The 14,734-nt window shown below is 43.6% G+C and overlaps 1 protein-coding gene across 17 annotated transcripts in view; it reads right to left on the reverse strand.

Moving 5' to 3' along the window:
• Nucleotides 1-14,734, reverse strand: part of LOC126540634 (coiled-coil domain-containing protein AGAP005037-like) — a 592,903-nt gene that overhangs the window by 44,211 nt on the left and 533,958 nt on the right. For all 17 annotated transcript variants that reach the window (XM_055076173.2, XM_055076175.2, XM_055076166.2 and 14 more), the window contains 4 exons: nucleotides 13,894-13,926; nucleotides 12,113-12,211; nucleotides 8,417-8,571; nucleotides 4,660-4,775 (listed from right to left, as the gene is read on the reverse strand). In XM_055076173.2, the coding sequence (XP_054932148.1) occupies nucleotides 4,660-4,775; nucleotides 8,417-8,571; nucleotides 12,113-12,211; nucleotides 13,894-13,926 (403 nt within the window). The remainder of the gene's footprint in view (nucleotides 1-4,659; nucleotides 4,776-8,416; nucleotides 8,572-12,112; nucleotides 12,212-13,893; nucleotides 13,927-14,734) is intronic.

Raw genomic sequence — 14,734 nt, forward strand, 5'->3', positions numbered from 1 at the left:
ACCATTAGTTTGTGCATGGTATGGTGTCAAATGCCGGAAGCTAGCTGAACACACACGAAGGGTCTCTTCAACAACGTCTGCAGTAAATTGTCTCCCACGAACGCTGATTATAATGCGAGGAGGCCCATGTCGGAGAATGATAGAATATAATAAGAAAAGAGAGACTTCTGCTGCTGTTGCCGATGGCAGTGCTGCCATCTCACAATAACAGGTTTGATGGTCTAACACATAATAATCCAACGATTACCATTGGAGGATCACGGGAAAGGGCCCAGGAGATCTGTACCAACTTTTTGAAAGGGGCGCTGGAAGGCGGAACTGGCTGAAGTCGACTATGCGGCGTGTTCGGAGGTCACTTGTAACGCTGGCATTCGGTGCAGCTGTCGACATACCACTCGGTATTGTGACGTATCTTGGGCCAGTAAAAGCGCTCTTGAGCACGGTAGAGCGTTCTTGTGGAGCCAAGATGGCCAGAAGTTGGATCGTCGTGCATGGCGCATAGTACTTGAATGCGGAGGCTTTTGGGGACAACTAAAAGGTAGTGTGTGCCAGTGGCCGAGTAGCTTTTCTTATACAGGATGCCGTCATGTAGGTAAAAGTGGCTATTTCCTAAAGGCTCATGTGCGGTCACGAAGAGCGGTTGCAAACTCTTGTCCTTCTGCTGTTCGGATCTGAAGGTACCCATATCAGGTAATTCCGGATATACAAAGCCAATGTATTCATCGAAGTTGTCAGCGTCGCATTCAGTCATTGGAAGAGGCATCCAAGAGAGGCAATCAGCATTAGCGTGTCGTCGACCGTTCTTGTACGAAACAACAAAATCATACTCTTGTAGACGCAGAGCCCAATGTGCAAGCCAACCAGAAGGGTCCAGAAGATACACGAGCCAGCACAGTGAATGATGATCTGTGACCACAGTGAAGGGGTGCCCGTAGAGGTAAGAATGAAACCATTGCACCACGAAGATGACTGCCAAGCACTCTTGCTCAGTGACTGTATAATGCGCTCGGAGCGATTGAAGGAGCGGCATGTGTACGAAATCACGTGCTCACTTCCGCTGATGCACTGAACAAGCACAGCGCTGATGCCAGCACCACTCGCGTCATTGTGAACGTCTGTTGGTGCTGAGGGATCGAAGTTGCGAAGAATAGGCTGCGACGTCATGAGGAACGTTAATTGACGAAACGAAGAGTCGCACTCTGTGGGCCACTCAAAAGGAGCGCCTTTCTGGAGAAGGCACGTAAGAAGATGGGCCATGTCGGTAAATCTAGGAATGAATCGGTGAAAGTAGGAGCATAGGCCTAAAAAGCTTCGTAGCTGCTTGACACCATGAGGTTCTTAAATGCCTCTACAGCCGCAGTCTTTTGTGGACCTGGTCGTGTACCATCTTTATCGACCTGATGTCCTAGCACAAGAGCTTGTCGTTCACCAAAATGGCACTTCGAATTCAGGACGAGGCCAGCTTTCTCCAAACAGTTTAGCATCAACTCCAGATGCTTGTTACGCTCGCTAAATGTTTTCCCGAAGATCACAACGTCGTCCAGGTAGCACATGCGAACGTCCCATTTCAAGCCGTGCAGTATAGGGTCCATGAACCTTTCGAACGTTGTGGGTGCGTTGCGCGGCCCGAAAGGCATGACGTTAAATTAAAACAATCCGTTGGATGTTACAAATACTGTTTTTTCCTTATCGCCACTGTGCATAGGAATTTGCCAGCAATCTGACCGCAGATCAACAGAAGAGAAGTAAGAGACAGCAAAAAGGCAATCGATCGCGTCATCAATTCGGGGAAGCGGGTACACGTCTTTTTTAGTAATGGCGTTTAGGCATTGGTAATCCACGCAGAATTGCCATGTACCGCCTTTCTTTTTCACAATAACACTGGTGCTGCCCAAGGGCTAGATGATTCTTGGATGACTCCATTGCTTAGCATTTCTTCCGACGTGATTGCTGATTATCTTGCGCTCTGTGGGTGACACACGATAGGGATTTTGTCGAATCGGTTGGGCAGACCCGGTGTTGACACAGTGACGAGTTCTAGATGCAGGGATCGATGGTGGGCTGTTGTTCTGCGCGAAGTCAAATACTGAGGAGTGCTTTGCAAGGAGGGCCACCAACGCCACAAACGCCACACGCTTATCGTCACTGAGCGATTTAGCGACCATGCAAAGGATCTTTGAGTCCACAGAGCGCATGTTACTGGCTTCTCCTGTGTCCGCATGTTCTGTAAGCACTGCCATGGGTATCAGTGAGTCATCTTGGAATGTGGCAGGATTTAAGCCTTGAGGCAGCCCCACTGCTTCAGTAGAACAATTTGTCACCTACAGCCCTGTGCATCCATTCAGCACCGATACCATGCAATGCGGAATCAACACATATTTCTTTAGGCAGTTCACATCTACAGGATCCACTGCAGCATCAAACGGCTTGCGAGTCGAACAAACAACAGAAACACGGATCGCAGATAAAGCGAGCACAACTGTATCCTTGGAAACACAAAACACACTTTTTTGGCTGGGCGAGTCTTCCAACATCATGGATGCAACACCCCCGCCCAGACTGAGTTCATCCATTTGCCAACAACATTGGCACCACACAATTGCAAAAGTCGATCCCTAAAATGACGTGAGTGGAACAAGGAAGAACAGTAAACTCAATGTTAAAAACTCAGCCACTCAAGGACACATCCACATCGCAAACACCAACCGGGTATAATGAGTCACTGCTCACTCCACGAAAACTAGAGCTCTGGTCCCAATGAAACATAACCTTGCATCCCAGAAGGCATTTAAACAGCAGACTCATGATGGAAATAGTTGCACCCGTGTCGAATAATGCCATGGTGGAGACACCGTCAATAACCACATGGACCCTATTCTTCAGCATGAAAATAGTTGGAGGTATATCAGTCGGCAGCAATGGTTTTCCAGCGACCTCACCTCCATCAGCCACACTGGCTAGTTTTCCGGCGGGGTGACGTGAAGCAGTGCTGTGGAGATGATGATGTGATGTGCCACCAGGTAGATGGTGATCGGTGCGCTCGGAAAGCTGGTGGTGGTGTCAGAGTGCGATCTGAAGCAGGTGAACAGTTGCAGGTTCTTCCTTCTCCAAAGTAACTTCCTAGAGTGGAATTACATGGCCTGTCTTCTCGGAAGTGGCCTCCTAGAGCGGAGTTTGCTGGCCGCAGTGTGTCCAAGATGAGACCACTGTGCCCCATAGACAGCATCAATTGCCCATAGCCCAATGGTTGGCATTGGTTCCAGTATCTGGCTATGTGACCTGTTGTGCCACAGCTGTAGCACACTGACATAGGGCGAACTTCAGAATGCTGATGACAATTTTCTGCCGTGACCGTGTGTGGAGAGTAACGAATATTCTCACCTTGCAAGTCATGGGCAGCGGCTGGTCGTCGAGAACGAACGTAGCGTGGGCGCTGATCAAGGCTTTGGTCAAAAGAATCGTTATAGGAAGGTTCGGTCAGGTCATAATGTGGGCCATCTCTATAGCTGTCAAAGTCCGCAGCATTTATCGAGTGCTTCCAAGGAGTCAAGGGGGTTGTACAAACGGTGCCTCGAAAAGCGCAGGAGCTGTAATGTGGTGCCACACTACGTGCTTGTTCTTCATGTCGAAGGAGCTCCTCCTGGACAATCTGACGAATGGTGGAGGATAAGTCTGTTGGAGAACTCGTGTCCACACTGGCCACAGTCGTCACGTTAGCTAGCCATCCAAATTTCGGTGTAATTTGACGAGTCTTCAGTGTTCCAAAGGTACGGCAGTGCCGTATCACGTCTGATACGGTTTCCAAGTTGTCTTTTCCAATGAGGAAGTTATACACGTCTTCCGTGATTCCCTCTAAAGGGTGTCCCACCTTATCTTCTTCTTACATTCGAGGGTTTACGGTCTTACACAGCTTTAGAACTTCCTCGATGAATGTGGTGCATGTCCCGCCGGGGACCTGAGCCCTCTGAGCTAACGCTAATTCTGTTCGTTTCTTCTTAGCATCCGAATAGCCAACACACTTCTTGATCTCCTCAACAAAACAGGCCCAGGTGGTTAGTGCCTCTGCATGGTTGTCATACCAATCCATTGCCGTGTCGGTCAAAAAGAAAACAATGTTCCTCAGTTGGGAAGCAGCGTTCCAGTGATCGTACTGGCTTACCCGCTAATGATGGGTGAGCCACTGGTCGACATCTTCTCTTGCCTTTGCAGAGAATGTACCTGGCTCTCAGTAGTGGTGAATCAGGACTGGTCCTACCGATGCAGTACCGGGAGCATCTTCGTCTCAAGGCATGATGGTGGTCAAGAGCAAAAGTCCGGCAAGGCGGAGGCTTCCAAGAAGATCTTGTACTGACGGCTCCGTTGTCGGTAGTGGGAGTTACCTCGCACCTCCACCAAATGTTATGCGTGAAGCGTTTACTTAGGAATGCAAAGCAGATCCACGGAAACGGCTGGCATTTTTCGGGACCAGTCCGAAGGTAGCCCGCCGAACGTCGTCCTCTTTCTCCACTTCCTGTCTTTGTTGTCATTCACATTCTTTCTGCACTTTGTTATGAGAGCTCGTGACAATATTATGAACAAGCTAGGGCTTCATTTCAGTGTATCTTACACCTATATATGTGAACTGTTCCCTAATTAGGCAATTAAAAAGCCATCTCTTACGACAGGTCCTTCTCCAGCCGTGTCACATCTTGTCTGTAGAGGTCTTCTTCTCTAGACACCCGAAGTCGTTCTGCACAAACCTGGTCTTCGCCCACTTGAACGGCAGCCAGCATCACCTGAATTAAAATAAAGAAAGGTATACCATTGTTGATATAGTTAGTATTACAAAAAATATAAATGGTCTTTTAGGCAGAACATTAGTGTTGCTGTTAAAAGCAGTAGCTGTTCCTGCTCTTTGCTTGTACTGTTTTGATGTCTCATTATTACAACTAATTGATCACAAAGACTTGATTATATTTCCATAGTAACCTTATGCATAGCTCAAATACAGGTGGGGAAAGAGCTTCCGCTGTTAATTGCAACATCAATGTTTTGTGCTAGTGGTTTTAAAGCAAAGCTTTCTTGCAGAGTTCAAGGCACTTTTTGTATGTATCTGGCCTCTTAACGCCAAATGTGTTTAACGGGATGATAGCGCCATCTAGGAATGGTGCAGCGAAGAAGTAGTTCGCGAGTTTAAAGCATAGAGTTTTACACAATAATTACAAGAGGGAACCTTGGCACTAGCGTCTATGGGAGCTGCAAGCAGGGTGATTCAGCCAACGTGGTAATGATGGTTAGTATATATGGATTTGCCTAAACCTTATTCTTTCGCTTTCAAATGACCTTGTAGGATTGCGAACTCACCTGCACAATGTTATAAATAATTAAATAAACGTTAATAAAATTGTCGGACAGCAGGATTTTAATGGAGGATGTCTAGCATACAAGCCTGATATTGAAACCACAGCGCCACGGACGTAAGTGTTGAAAGGTGGCGTAGAACACCTTTTCTCACAGGCAAGCCAGCGCGTTGAGACACTTGGTGTGTTTTGATTTGGCCACTTCAGCAGACGTTACCACTGCAATTAGTAGTGATTATGTCTTGTTGCTATCTACATTTACAAAAGTATGCATGGCTTTGAAATTAAGGCTGATAAAGTGTATTAACTAAACATGCTGCTCTTTATATTAACAGTTCCGCCTCAAAAACCACACTTCATACACAAACACACATGGTTTATGAGCCAACCACACCAAGAATGATTCACTTTACATAGGTGTCGAATGGAGTTGAGTCTGCCTTTTTTTTGTAACTTATTTCTTTCGAAACTGTTTTCGGACAATGTGCCTATATATGTGGTAAAGTATTTCCTTTTACTCCACTGTAGTGTGCACACTTTTTACAGCATGAACAAGTACACTTGCTTCTAGTAAAACAATCAGTATTCGGTTCCATATGACTTTGGCGCCGCCCACTGGTGTGCCTTGGAAATCACTTTAATCATCCTAACGCTGCATGCAACATCAAACAAGGAGCCTGATCTTGCAGCGATGTTGGATTGTCAGAAATATGGTTGCACTAGAATTATCGGTGCTGTTACTGCTCTGTGAGCATTAACAGTTAATCCTTTATGAGCAGTACACAAGTGCGCTATAAAAAACCTTATGACAGCTACCCCTGTATGTATTAGCAGAGGAAATACTGGCCAGATTTAGGATTAGATGGCACTCTATAGCCAAAATAGGATTAGATGGCATATGAGATTGGGGAAAACTGGGCATATCAAGTCAAGTGACACCAGGGCTTAGTCTCCCTTCAGTGGAGGGGTGGCCCTCTTAGGGCGGCAACCAGTATGGCGCGCACACTCACACATGCGCTGATGTGTGTGTGTGTGTGCGTGTGTGTGCGTGTGTGTGCGTGTGTGTGTGTGTGTTTGTGCAGACAGTGGAGTGACACTCATTGTGATATTGGGTTTGATGGGTGCTGTACGAGGGGCTTCTTACGTGACTAAATGTGATTCTACATGACAGTCAGTGTCGTCACAACCTTCACAGGCCACAGCACTTGTGTTTGAGAGGTTCACTTCTTGGTGGCATATTCAGCAGCGATAAAGCAAGCTTCAGGCAATGCAGTAAAGCCAACTTTCTCTAGAATTAAGCAAACTTTTATGGGTGCTCTGCAAATCAAAATATTATTCCGAGTGTATATTGGGCATTTCTTTAATGTGCCGATTCAATCAAAAGCTTATAAAAAATGGCATACTGGAATAATTTTTTCATGAAACAACTCGGGAGGTAAAGGGTTAAAGATATGTGAACTCAAAGCAATTAAGTCTAGCTGCAACACTGAACATTAATTGCCTTGCTTCATTAACAACTTCAGGCGCTACAATATATTTTATGGTTTCAGACTTACTTACCTACAAAAGTGACAAAATGCATGCATCTTTCATATAACACAGCATTAATGATGCACAACTAAACGAATGAAAATGAACTGGTAATATAAAGAAGCCAAGGTGAACCTTCACTAATTCACGAGCAGGTAGCAGCATCATGCTCAGGTGGCTCAGGAAGCAGCATAATGTGCCAACAATCTTAGTCGAACAAGGGTGGTGACCGTCATGTGCAGTGCCTTGGGGAAATGCATGCCAGCAGTATGACAATACCTGCTTTCTTGTTTTTGCTTATGCCACATCAACCAATTAATCGCAGTTTAATAATTCACCGAAAAATTGGGGACTTCAAATTGCCCCACACAAGGCACTACTGGCAATAAGATCTCCCTCCAGCGCTTGTTGAATGGGTGCTGCAGTGGTACAGTTGACTAGCCGAGGTGGGGCCAAGCCCTTCCTCAAGAAATGGAAGTGAAGGCTGGGCCCTCCGGGTCTCCCACAACTTTGAGCATTGAGTGACACAGAATATAGACAATTAGAGATCGCCTAGTATAGCATTTGATCGTCTTTGCAGTGGACTAAAATAAGGTCATGATGATGAAGAAAACTAGTGTTGTATTCAAGAAACTACACTTTTCTATGGATTCAATACAGTTCCACTACAGTGCTCAAAATTATTCGTATAAATATTCTTAATTTAATTCATACCACGTTCACTTATTTGTTTGCATAATCTTTCAGTCATGTAAACATGCTATAATTTGCCTTTATGTGTCTGTCTCACCCGGATCAAACATTAAAGCACATGCAGCTTTAAATGCAGGTGTAGGAAGAATCAAATATAAAGTAAGCGCACAGCGTACATAGCATGATCAATTACAAAGCTTGTGTCAAACTTCACAGTGCAGTACAGAAAGTGACAAAAATGCTACTTTCATTTACCATCACAACAGCAAATTGAATGCAGTCAATCTTGTCTGATCATTTAATTGATAGATTTTGCTTGACATATGACAGACGCAGTAGTGAAGTGCTCTGCTTTTGTTGTGACCACCTGTGGTTCTCTGATAAGCAGCTTAATCTGAGTGCACAAGCGTATTTGCATTCCGCCTCTGTCAAAATGTAGAAACTAAAGCTGGGGAATGAAACCTTGGCATCGTGAACAGCAGCGTAACATCATGCTGTCACAGTGAGTCTAGTTGTCACATGAATCTGGGGCAACTTTGTTAAGTGCACAAACTACAAAATTCTACATGCGCTGTGGCTATGTGAAATGAACTGTATAGTTAAAACATCAAAAGAAAGGCATGAACTTCAGGTGCTCACATACATTTCGTATGAACAGCACTACTAATGACACGCACAATCTGATCAGACAAGCCTCCTTTTCTGCAGAATTGGCAACAGAACATTCCAGGAAATTTCTGATATCGTAGGTGCATTTTGCGCCGAGTGACAACTTGATAACAGTGATGCATCCAGAGCAAACAAAACCCTGGCAATAAGTAAAACAAGAACGTGTGACAATGTCTGCCACCGACCTTGATCTTGAGGCACGTCTCCCGAATCATTTCTCTGGCGGTGACAGCTTGACTCTGCGTCATCCGCCTCAGGTTGCGTACTTCCAACCGCAGGTCCTTGGTCTGCTTTCTCAGCAGCTGCAGCTGGGAGCACGCTTCCGCATTGAAATGAATCTCTGCATAGCACAAGGAAGGGCAGAGAAATAGAATGCTGTTTACCACAATGCAAGGAATAAACGTAGCACATGGTGGCAAATACGCAGCGTAACAACGTAACAGCTGAGGGTCAAGCTTTCTGCCAGCACTTGAAAGTCATGTAACGATTGACAACATAAATGGTAATAGTGGGTGCTAAATGGTGCAGTCATAGCCAAAAGTGTCAAAAGAAACAGGTAAATATTTATGCAGCCTGGTATATCTGAATTTTGAACCTGTACTAGAATAAGCAAAAAAATAAAGTGCTGCATGATATTACTGGCTACAGCCACCGCCTCTTTGATGGTTTCTTATATGTCACAGTCCATAAACTTATGAGGATCACTGTAAGTGAATTCTGCAATCACACAAGTTCAGCACTGTTGCGGCAATGCAGCATGGAAGAAATCTTGGTGCTTGTGACTTCAGCAAAATAACAGTGCCAAGCTAATGTATTGATGGCAAATTCTGCCAGCTGTGTAATATCAAAAGTTTTAACTTTGCTGCAGTGCACGTGGTCCACTCACATACTACTTATATATGTCATTTGCAATGATCTGGCCGCATCACGTACAAAGATCACATTCTTTTCATGAGCTGTATTTTGAAAAAAATGAAACAATAATGAAGCTTGGAATCTAATTCAGGAGTAAACATATTGAAGGCAGCTAAAACCAGAAGATAACCTCTACAAAACTGTTATTTGGGGGATATGTTGTTTTTGTTACCCTGCTTACCTTGAACTATGTTGTACCACCTCTCACAAATCCACACAGTAGTAAAGTTTTCTGAGCAAACCATGTTGATATGGGCTGGCGTCATCACAGACAACACCCTGAACATGTCCACACTTGGGAATGAGGTATACGTTTATGTTTGAACTGCCATTCACATGTATAGAAGTGCCTGGATTCAACACAGAGGTATTGTCATGTTCTGTCTTCTACAGGAAAAAAATGCAAGTTTTTCAGCCAGCATCACACCAGTGCACAATCCCTTACAAAAGTGGCTTTCCCAGTGCCAGACTACATGTCTCCACAACTAAGCGCAGAGCAGGTATGTAAATGAGTGAAAACGATGCACTTTTTGGCCCCGCACATTGCCACAATGGCAATTTTCTTACTTCTCCAATTATTGACCATTTTCCAATTTTATTGCGATGCAATAATGAACATAATGGCTATTGGCCATACATTTCATGTGTCAAAATTAAACAGTGCCTCTGGAAGGACTGCAAACAAAGAAATTGCATGACTGAGAAAGTGGTGCTGTGTTCTAGTGACAGAGAAAAATATCGCAGTGATGATATGACTTCCAAGGTTGGGAAACTGTGGGCTAATTGCACACGCCATGTTTAACATGGTGTCTGATGGTGTTTGTTTAACATGGTGTCTGGTGAGTGATAATGGGCTGAAAAACATTGGCATCGCACAACATTGGCACTGTGGCACAGCTTCTAGTACAGCAGGAATTAGGAAAAGGGAGACAGGGGTGTGGCAGGGGTAGTATTTGACAGTAATTTCGCTTATGAAATCAATATATTCTCAGTAGCCAAAAAGTAGCACAAAGCTACTAAAAGGGAAGAGCATACGGGTTTCTCAGACAAAATGCTTCCCAGTTGAAGATTTTTTCGTAGTCCAGGACTCAAGCCGACGACCAACACCTTTGCGGGGCGGTCGCTCTGCCATCTAAGTTCATTGAAAACTAGCAGCCTGTAGAGCAAGGCTGAATTAGTTGGCCATCCTCAAAGCACAGGACCACTGAAAATGGCAAATAAGTTCAGCAGAATCTCACAAGGTGGAAAAGTTTCAATGATGGCCATGAGGATGGTGGGTTTCTTTTTTCATGCTACTTCCTAGTAAACTGCAATATCTTGATTCCTTGACACTTCCTCCTCCTTGTAAAATTCCGCAGAACTGATTTGACTCTACTTGTTGATGAACATTCAGAAACGTTTTGTTAGAAAACAATCGCAGGTCATGCTCATTAGTGCACGACACATATGATCCATACATTCTTTAAAAGATGCTGCAATCCTTTTCAAGGACAGCTCAGATACAGGAGTGGTTGTAAAAGTTGGACTACTTGTGTATTTTGCACACGTTAAAGTTTAGTTCAGGAGAAGGGTTTAGCAGGCGAATAAAAAAGAGCAGTGTGCAGCAGTAGTGCCGCAAAACGGGGCAGAACAGGACAGCCATAAATTTGGCAACCTCGTTGCCTTGAGTAGGTCACATTGGAACTCCCTCCAATGGAAACTTCTGCTTGGCTACTCTATTGGTACACATAGCACGTACACAATAAGCCGAAACGTTGAACCACAGCCTGACATAGGCAGCTGCTGATTTCGCACCGGACTATTGTTCAGTAGCGGGTAAATATGCAAGGCTAAGTACAGCCTCAATGAAAAGCATAAGAAAATTTGGAGCATATCTATGCTGTGAATGAATAACTTCTAAGTCGACTTCTGTTAATTCTACCCAGATAGAACTGGCAAAACTCCGGCAGCAAAGCTCCGGCAGCAACTGCGCATTTCGCGACCGGGCACATGGGGAACTGACGATCGCGGCTCAATCTCGCGAGGAAAGCGAGGAAGCAGTGTGGGAGGGTGGCTACGACTCCGCCAGCAAGTGCGTATGCTTTGCACGGACGCGCGCAGTCGCACGTGCCCTATCTTCAAATAGATCTGCAGACGACTCATACCTTTGTGCGCGTTGTGTTCTCGCTGTTGAGTTAAAGCGATAGACTGCATGAAGGCCACTTCGCTAGCTGCTGTTGCTGCGCTTGCTCACACCAGTGTTTTGACAGCCAGTGTTCGCGTTCATTGAGTGTGATGTGCTCATGTTTGCTTGAGCGCGCTGACACCATGCTTAATTGTTAATTAAGTTAGTAAACGAATGTTTCCAAGTTTATACGGCCGATAAAACTGCTATCTTTACTTCGTATAGCCGTCCACTAATTCGCTATCGTAATCGATATGCTTTGCCTTTCGGGCGAAACTGTAACTTTCTTTGACGGGAGATGACATGTGTCCAATGCATTGACAGCTCCGCTGAGACAGACGTTGACACTAAAAGGGTCACTATGGGGTCACATACGGGCTAAGCGCATGCAAGCTGTTTGATAAAGTTCGAATTATCCAGCAAAGGGCCAATTTTAGGATCAAAATAACGAAAGTCTATGCCCATAGAAACGCATGGGCTCAGCCGGGACCTTCGATTGGGATCGAATTAACCGAAAAATTTTATTAACCGAAGTCAAATAACACACGTCTAGCACAGTCAACATGGCCATAATTTATAGACGTCACTGTACTGTCTTCTGTTGTCCCTGTAAAGCCCCCAAAACCAGACCTACAATTCAGGAGCAGGCCTCAATCGAGATGTGTCTGAAACAGTAGTAACGTGGCCATTATTTGTGCTGCTTTTATACATCCCATCTCATTGTCAAGTATGCCATCTAAGTTTCAGATCTCACAATAACAAACTGTGTTAGCACAGAAAGCAGCAAAATGGGAGCACATGCCTTTTGCTGGAGATGAGGAATGCTGTCGTGACTCAAGAGCACAACTCAGAGAGGCCGGCTTGGGTGGCGGAGCTGGCTTTGAAGGCCGACCATCTTTGTCTGCAGTGAACAGGAGAAGTTACAGCCAGTGAATGTGAGCTAGATCACTGCAGCTGTTCTAGATAGAACAGATCAAGCTCCTTTTGTTGTCTGCCGTAGTCATTCATCCATTTATACAGCAGTGTTCCTGAACATCACAATATTTTTACCCCTTTGAACTGCAAGACATTATGAACGTAATATGCCAGTGCAGGAAGTCTGTGAACTTGTGTGGCAAAAGTATCTGCATACCATATTTCACGTGTGTAACCTGCTCGAAGAAATTTAAGCACCAAGTGTGCCACTTGGCCCAGTGGGTGCATTAATTCTGCTCTAAGATGAGTCTTCACAGAAATACAAAGTATGCTGACACAAAAGCACATATGACTTGAACAGGCAGGAGCAGTGAGAATGATAACAAAACGAAAGTGTTTCACGAACTTAATTTTGTGCCAACAATTGTACTACGTTGCTCTTATAAAGACAAATGTTGCCGTGTGCGGTAATTCTCATGAGTTAGACGCACTGATGTCGTGTTTAAAAAAAAAAAATTTAATTGTGGGTGCCGTTATATATTAAATGGTCCAGTCGTAACGGCCAGGTTATAACTTATTGGGCAAAAATGCAATTTAAAGAATATATTGAGTGAACACTGGTTTCCACCTTTCCACTTTAAATGTACAGCACCACGTATTCTTGTCTGCTTATCTGGCAAAGTGCTATGTGTAAATTTTCCTACAACAAACTCTACGGTTTTTGTGCAGACTGCCAAGGCAAAAAGCTATTTCTATGCATAGGGGTGGTTTCCTCTGACTATCCAGAAATGTTAGCGTTCAAGCACCATGGTGTGTGCGTGCGTGTGTGTGTGTCAGCCCCCCCTCATAAATTTTGATGAATGCAGAATGCATCTGACTTTAAGCCCTGGATTTACTATAATGTGCCTCTGTTACTGGGTAAGTCAGTGATCTAATCATCCAAGATAAGGAATTTGGAGAATACCTATAATTTCTGGCTGCTGAAATTCACAACAGCATTGGTCTACACAAACTGCCACAGTTTCCAATACCGTACTTAAAAATTTTTTTCCTGATGATTTACTTTTTAATTAGCAACTTCGGTGCATATACAGTCAAACCTCATTATAACAAGGTCACTCCCGACATGAAAGTTCCTTTGCTATTTTAAATATTTGTTATCACGTGTATTCGGTACATGCCAATATTAGGGCGAACATTTTAAGTTTGCTTCGTTATGCCCGATAATTTGCTATATTCATGTATAATTTGCTATATTCATGTTAGTTAAAACGAGGCTCTACTGTGCTGTAATTGTGACATTGAAACTGGTGCACAGCATGCTCAAGCCATGTATACTAAGTAAGAGTCCAGACAGTAGCACTAGGTTTAAGATATGAACTGTCCCAGAAACAATTGCCATGCTGTTTTCTATCACACTGCACAAGAACTGCAGCATGTGAACTTAAGATTGTAATTACATATCAATTTGTGAATCAGGTTTATTCGAGGTAGCCCGTAAGTGATTGTAAGAAAACTTCTGAAGCCACACTGCTGCAATGAATCTTTACCAGAAGAAGTTAGTTCCTCTAAAATCCTCTCTTTATCATACCAAGGTAGTTGTTGCTGAAACAACTCATACAAATCGCAAGAAACCATGTCAGCAAAGTGTTAAGTAAAATTACCTACCTGGAATTGCAGACGTCACTCCAGAGTAGTCATCTAGCGGTGGCAAGGACAGAAAATGTGACATTAAGATTGCAATAATTAACATGAGATTTTAGATGGGAAACACATGTGGTGATTTTCTATGTCCTCCCACCCCCCGAAGAAAGAAAATCATACCAGCTAGAGAAACAATAAGAAAATATAGAAAGGTAAGCTTCTTGGAGCTTTTAATATTTTTAAAGTAAGCTAAAAAATGAGACATATATCATTTTTTCAGTTTTTAGAACATGATACTAAGTGGTTGATCTAAAAAATTAATATGATACTGCACTTCATCAGCTCATACTACTACAATGAGAAGTGTGAGGAAACGGTAGGCATCTAATACAGTTAACTTTAGAAGCTGGCATGCAATGGCCAGTCAGTTAATAGCTAAAGTCATATGAGTATATCTCCTATCAGCAGTAATAAACAAAACGCTTTAATTAAAAATCAGCAGCTTTAAATTTTAAGAATTACGTCAGGTAGTGTGGTGCTAGAAATTTATCGATTCAAGTTATTTGCCCAGCTGTAAGTAAATTCTGTTCAGTGCATGCAAAATTGTCAAAACATATTCCTTTGTTTTCTTAAGAAACAAGACAATAGTGAGGTCTTCATTCATAATAGCATGTCTAAAATTATCAGTGCCATGAATCAGTGCTCCTGCATCAATTTAAGCTTTTTTGGAACTTTGAGTGCAATTGCGTTAAGCACTCAAATTGAGATATCACCATAAGCGCTATAAGATGCATGTAATAGCCATACATTATTTTCTTTTAGCCAGAGTAGGCAAATATTCAAGGTGAAGCTATTATTCTGTAAA

Source organism: Dermacentor andersoni, chromosome 2, assembly GCF_023375885.2.
Source record: "Dermacentor andersoni chromosome 2, qqDerAnde1_hic_scaffold, whole genome shotgun sequence".
In the NCBI taxonomy this organism is placed as follows: Eukaryota; Metazoa; Arthropoda; class Arachnida; order Ixodida; family Ixodidae; genus Dermacentor; species Dermacentor andersoni.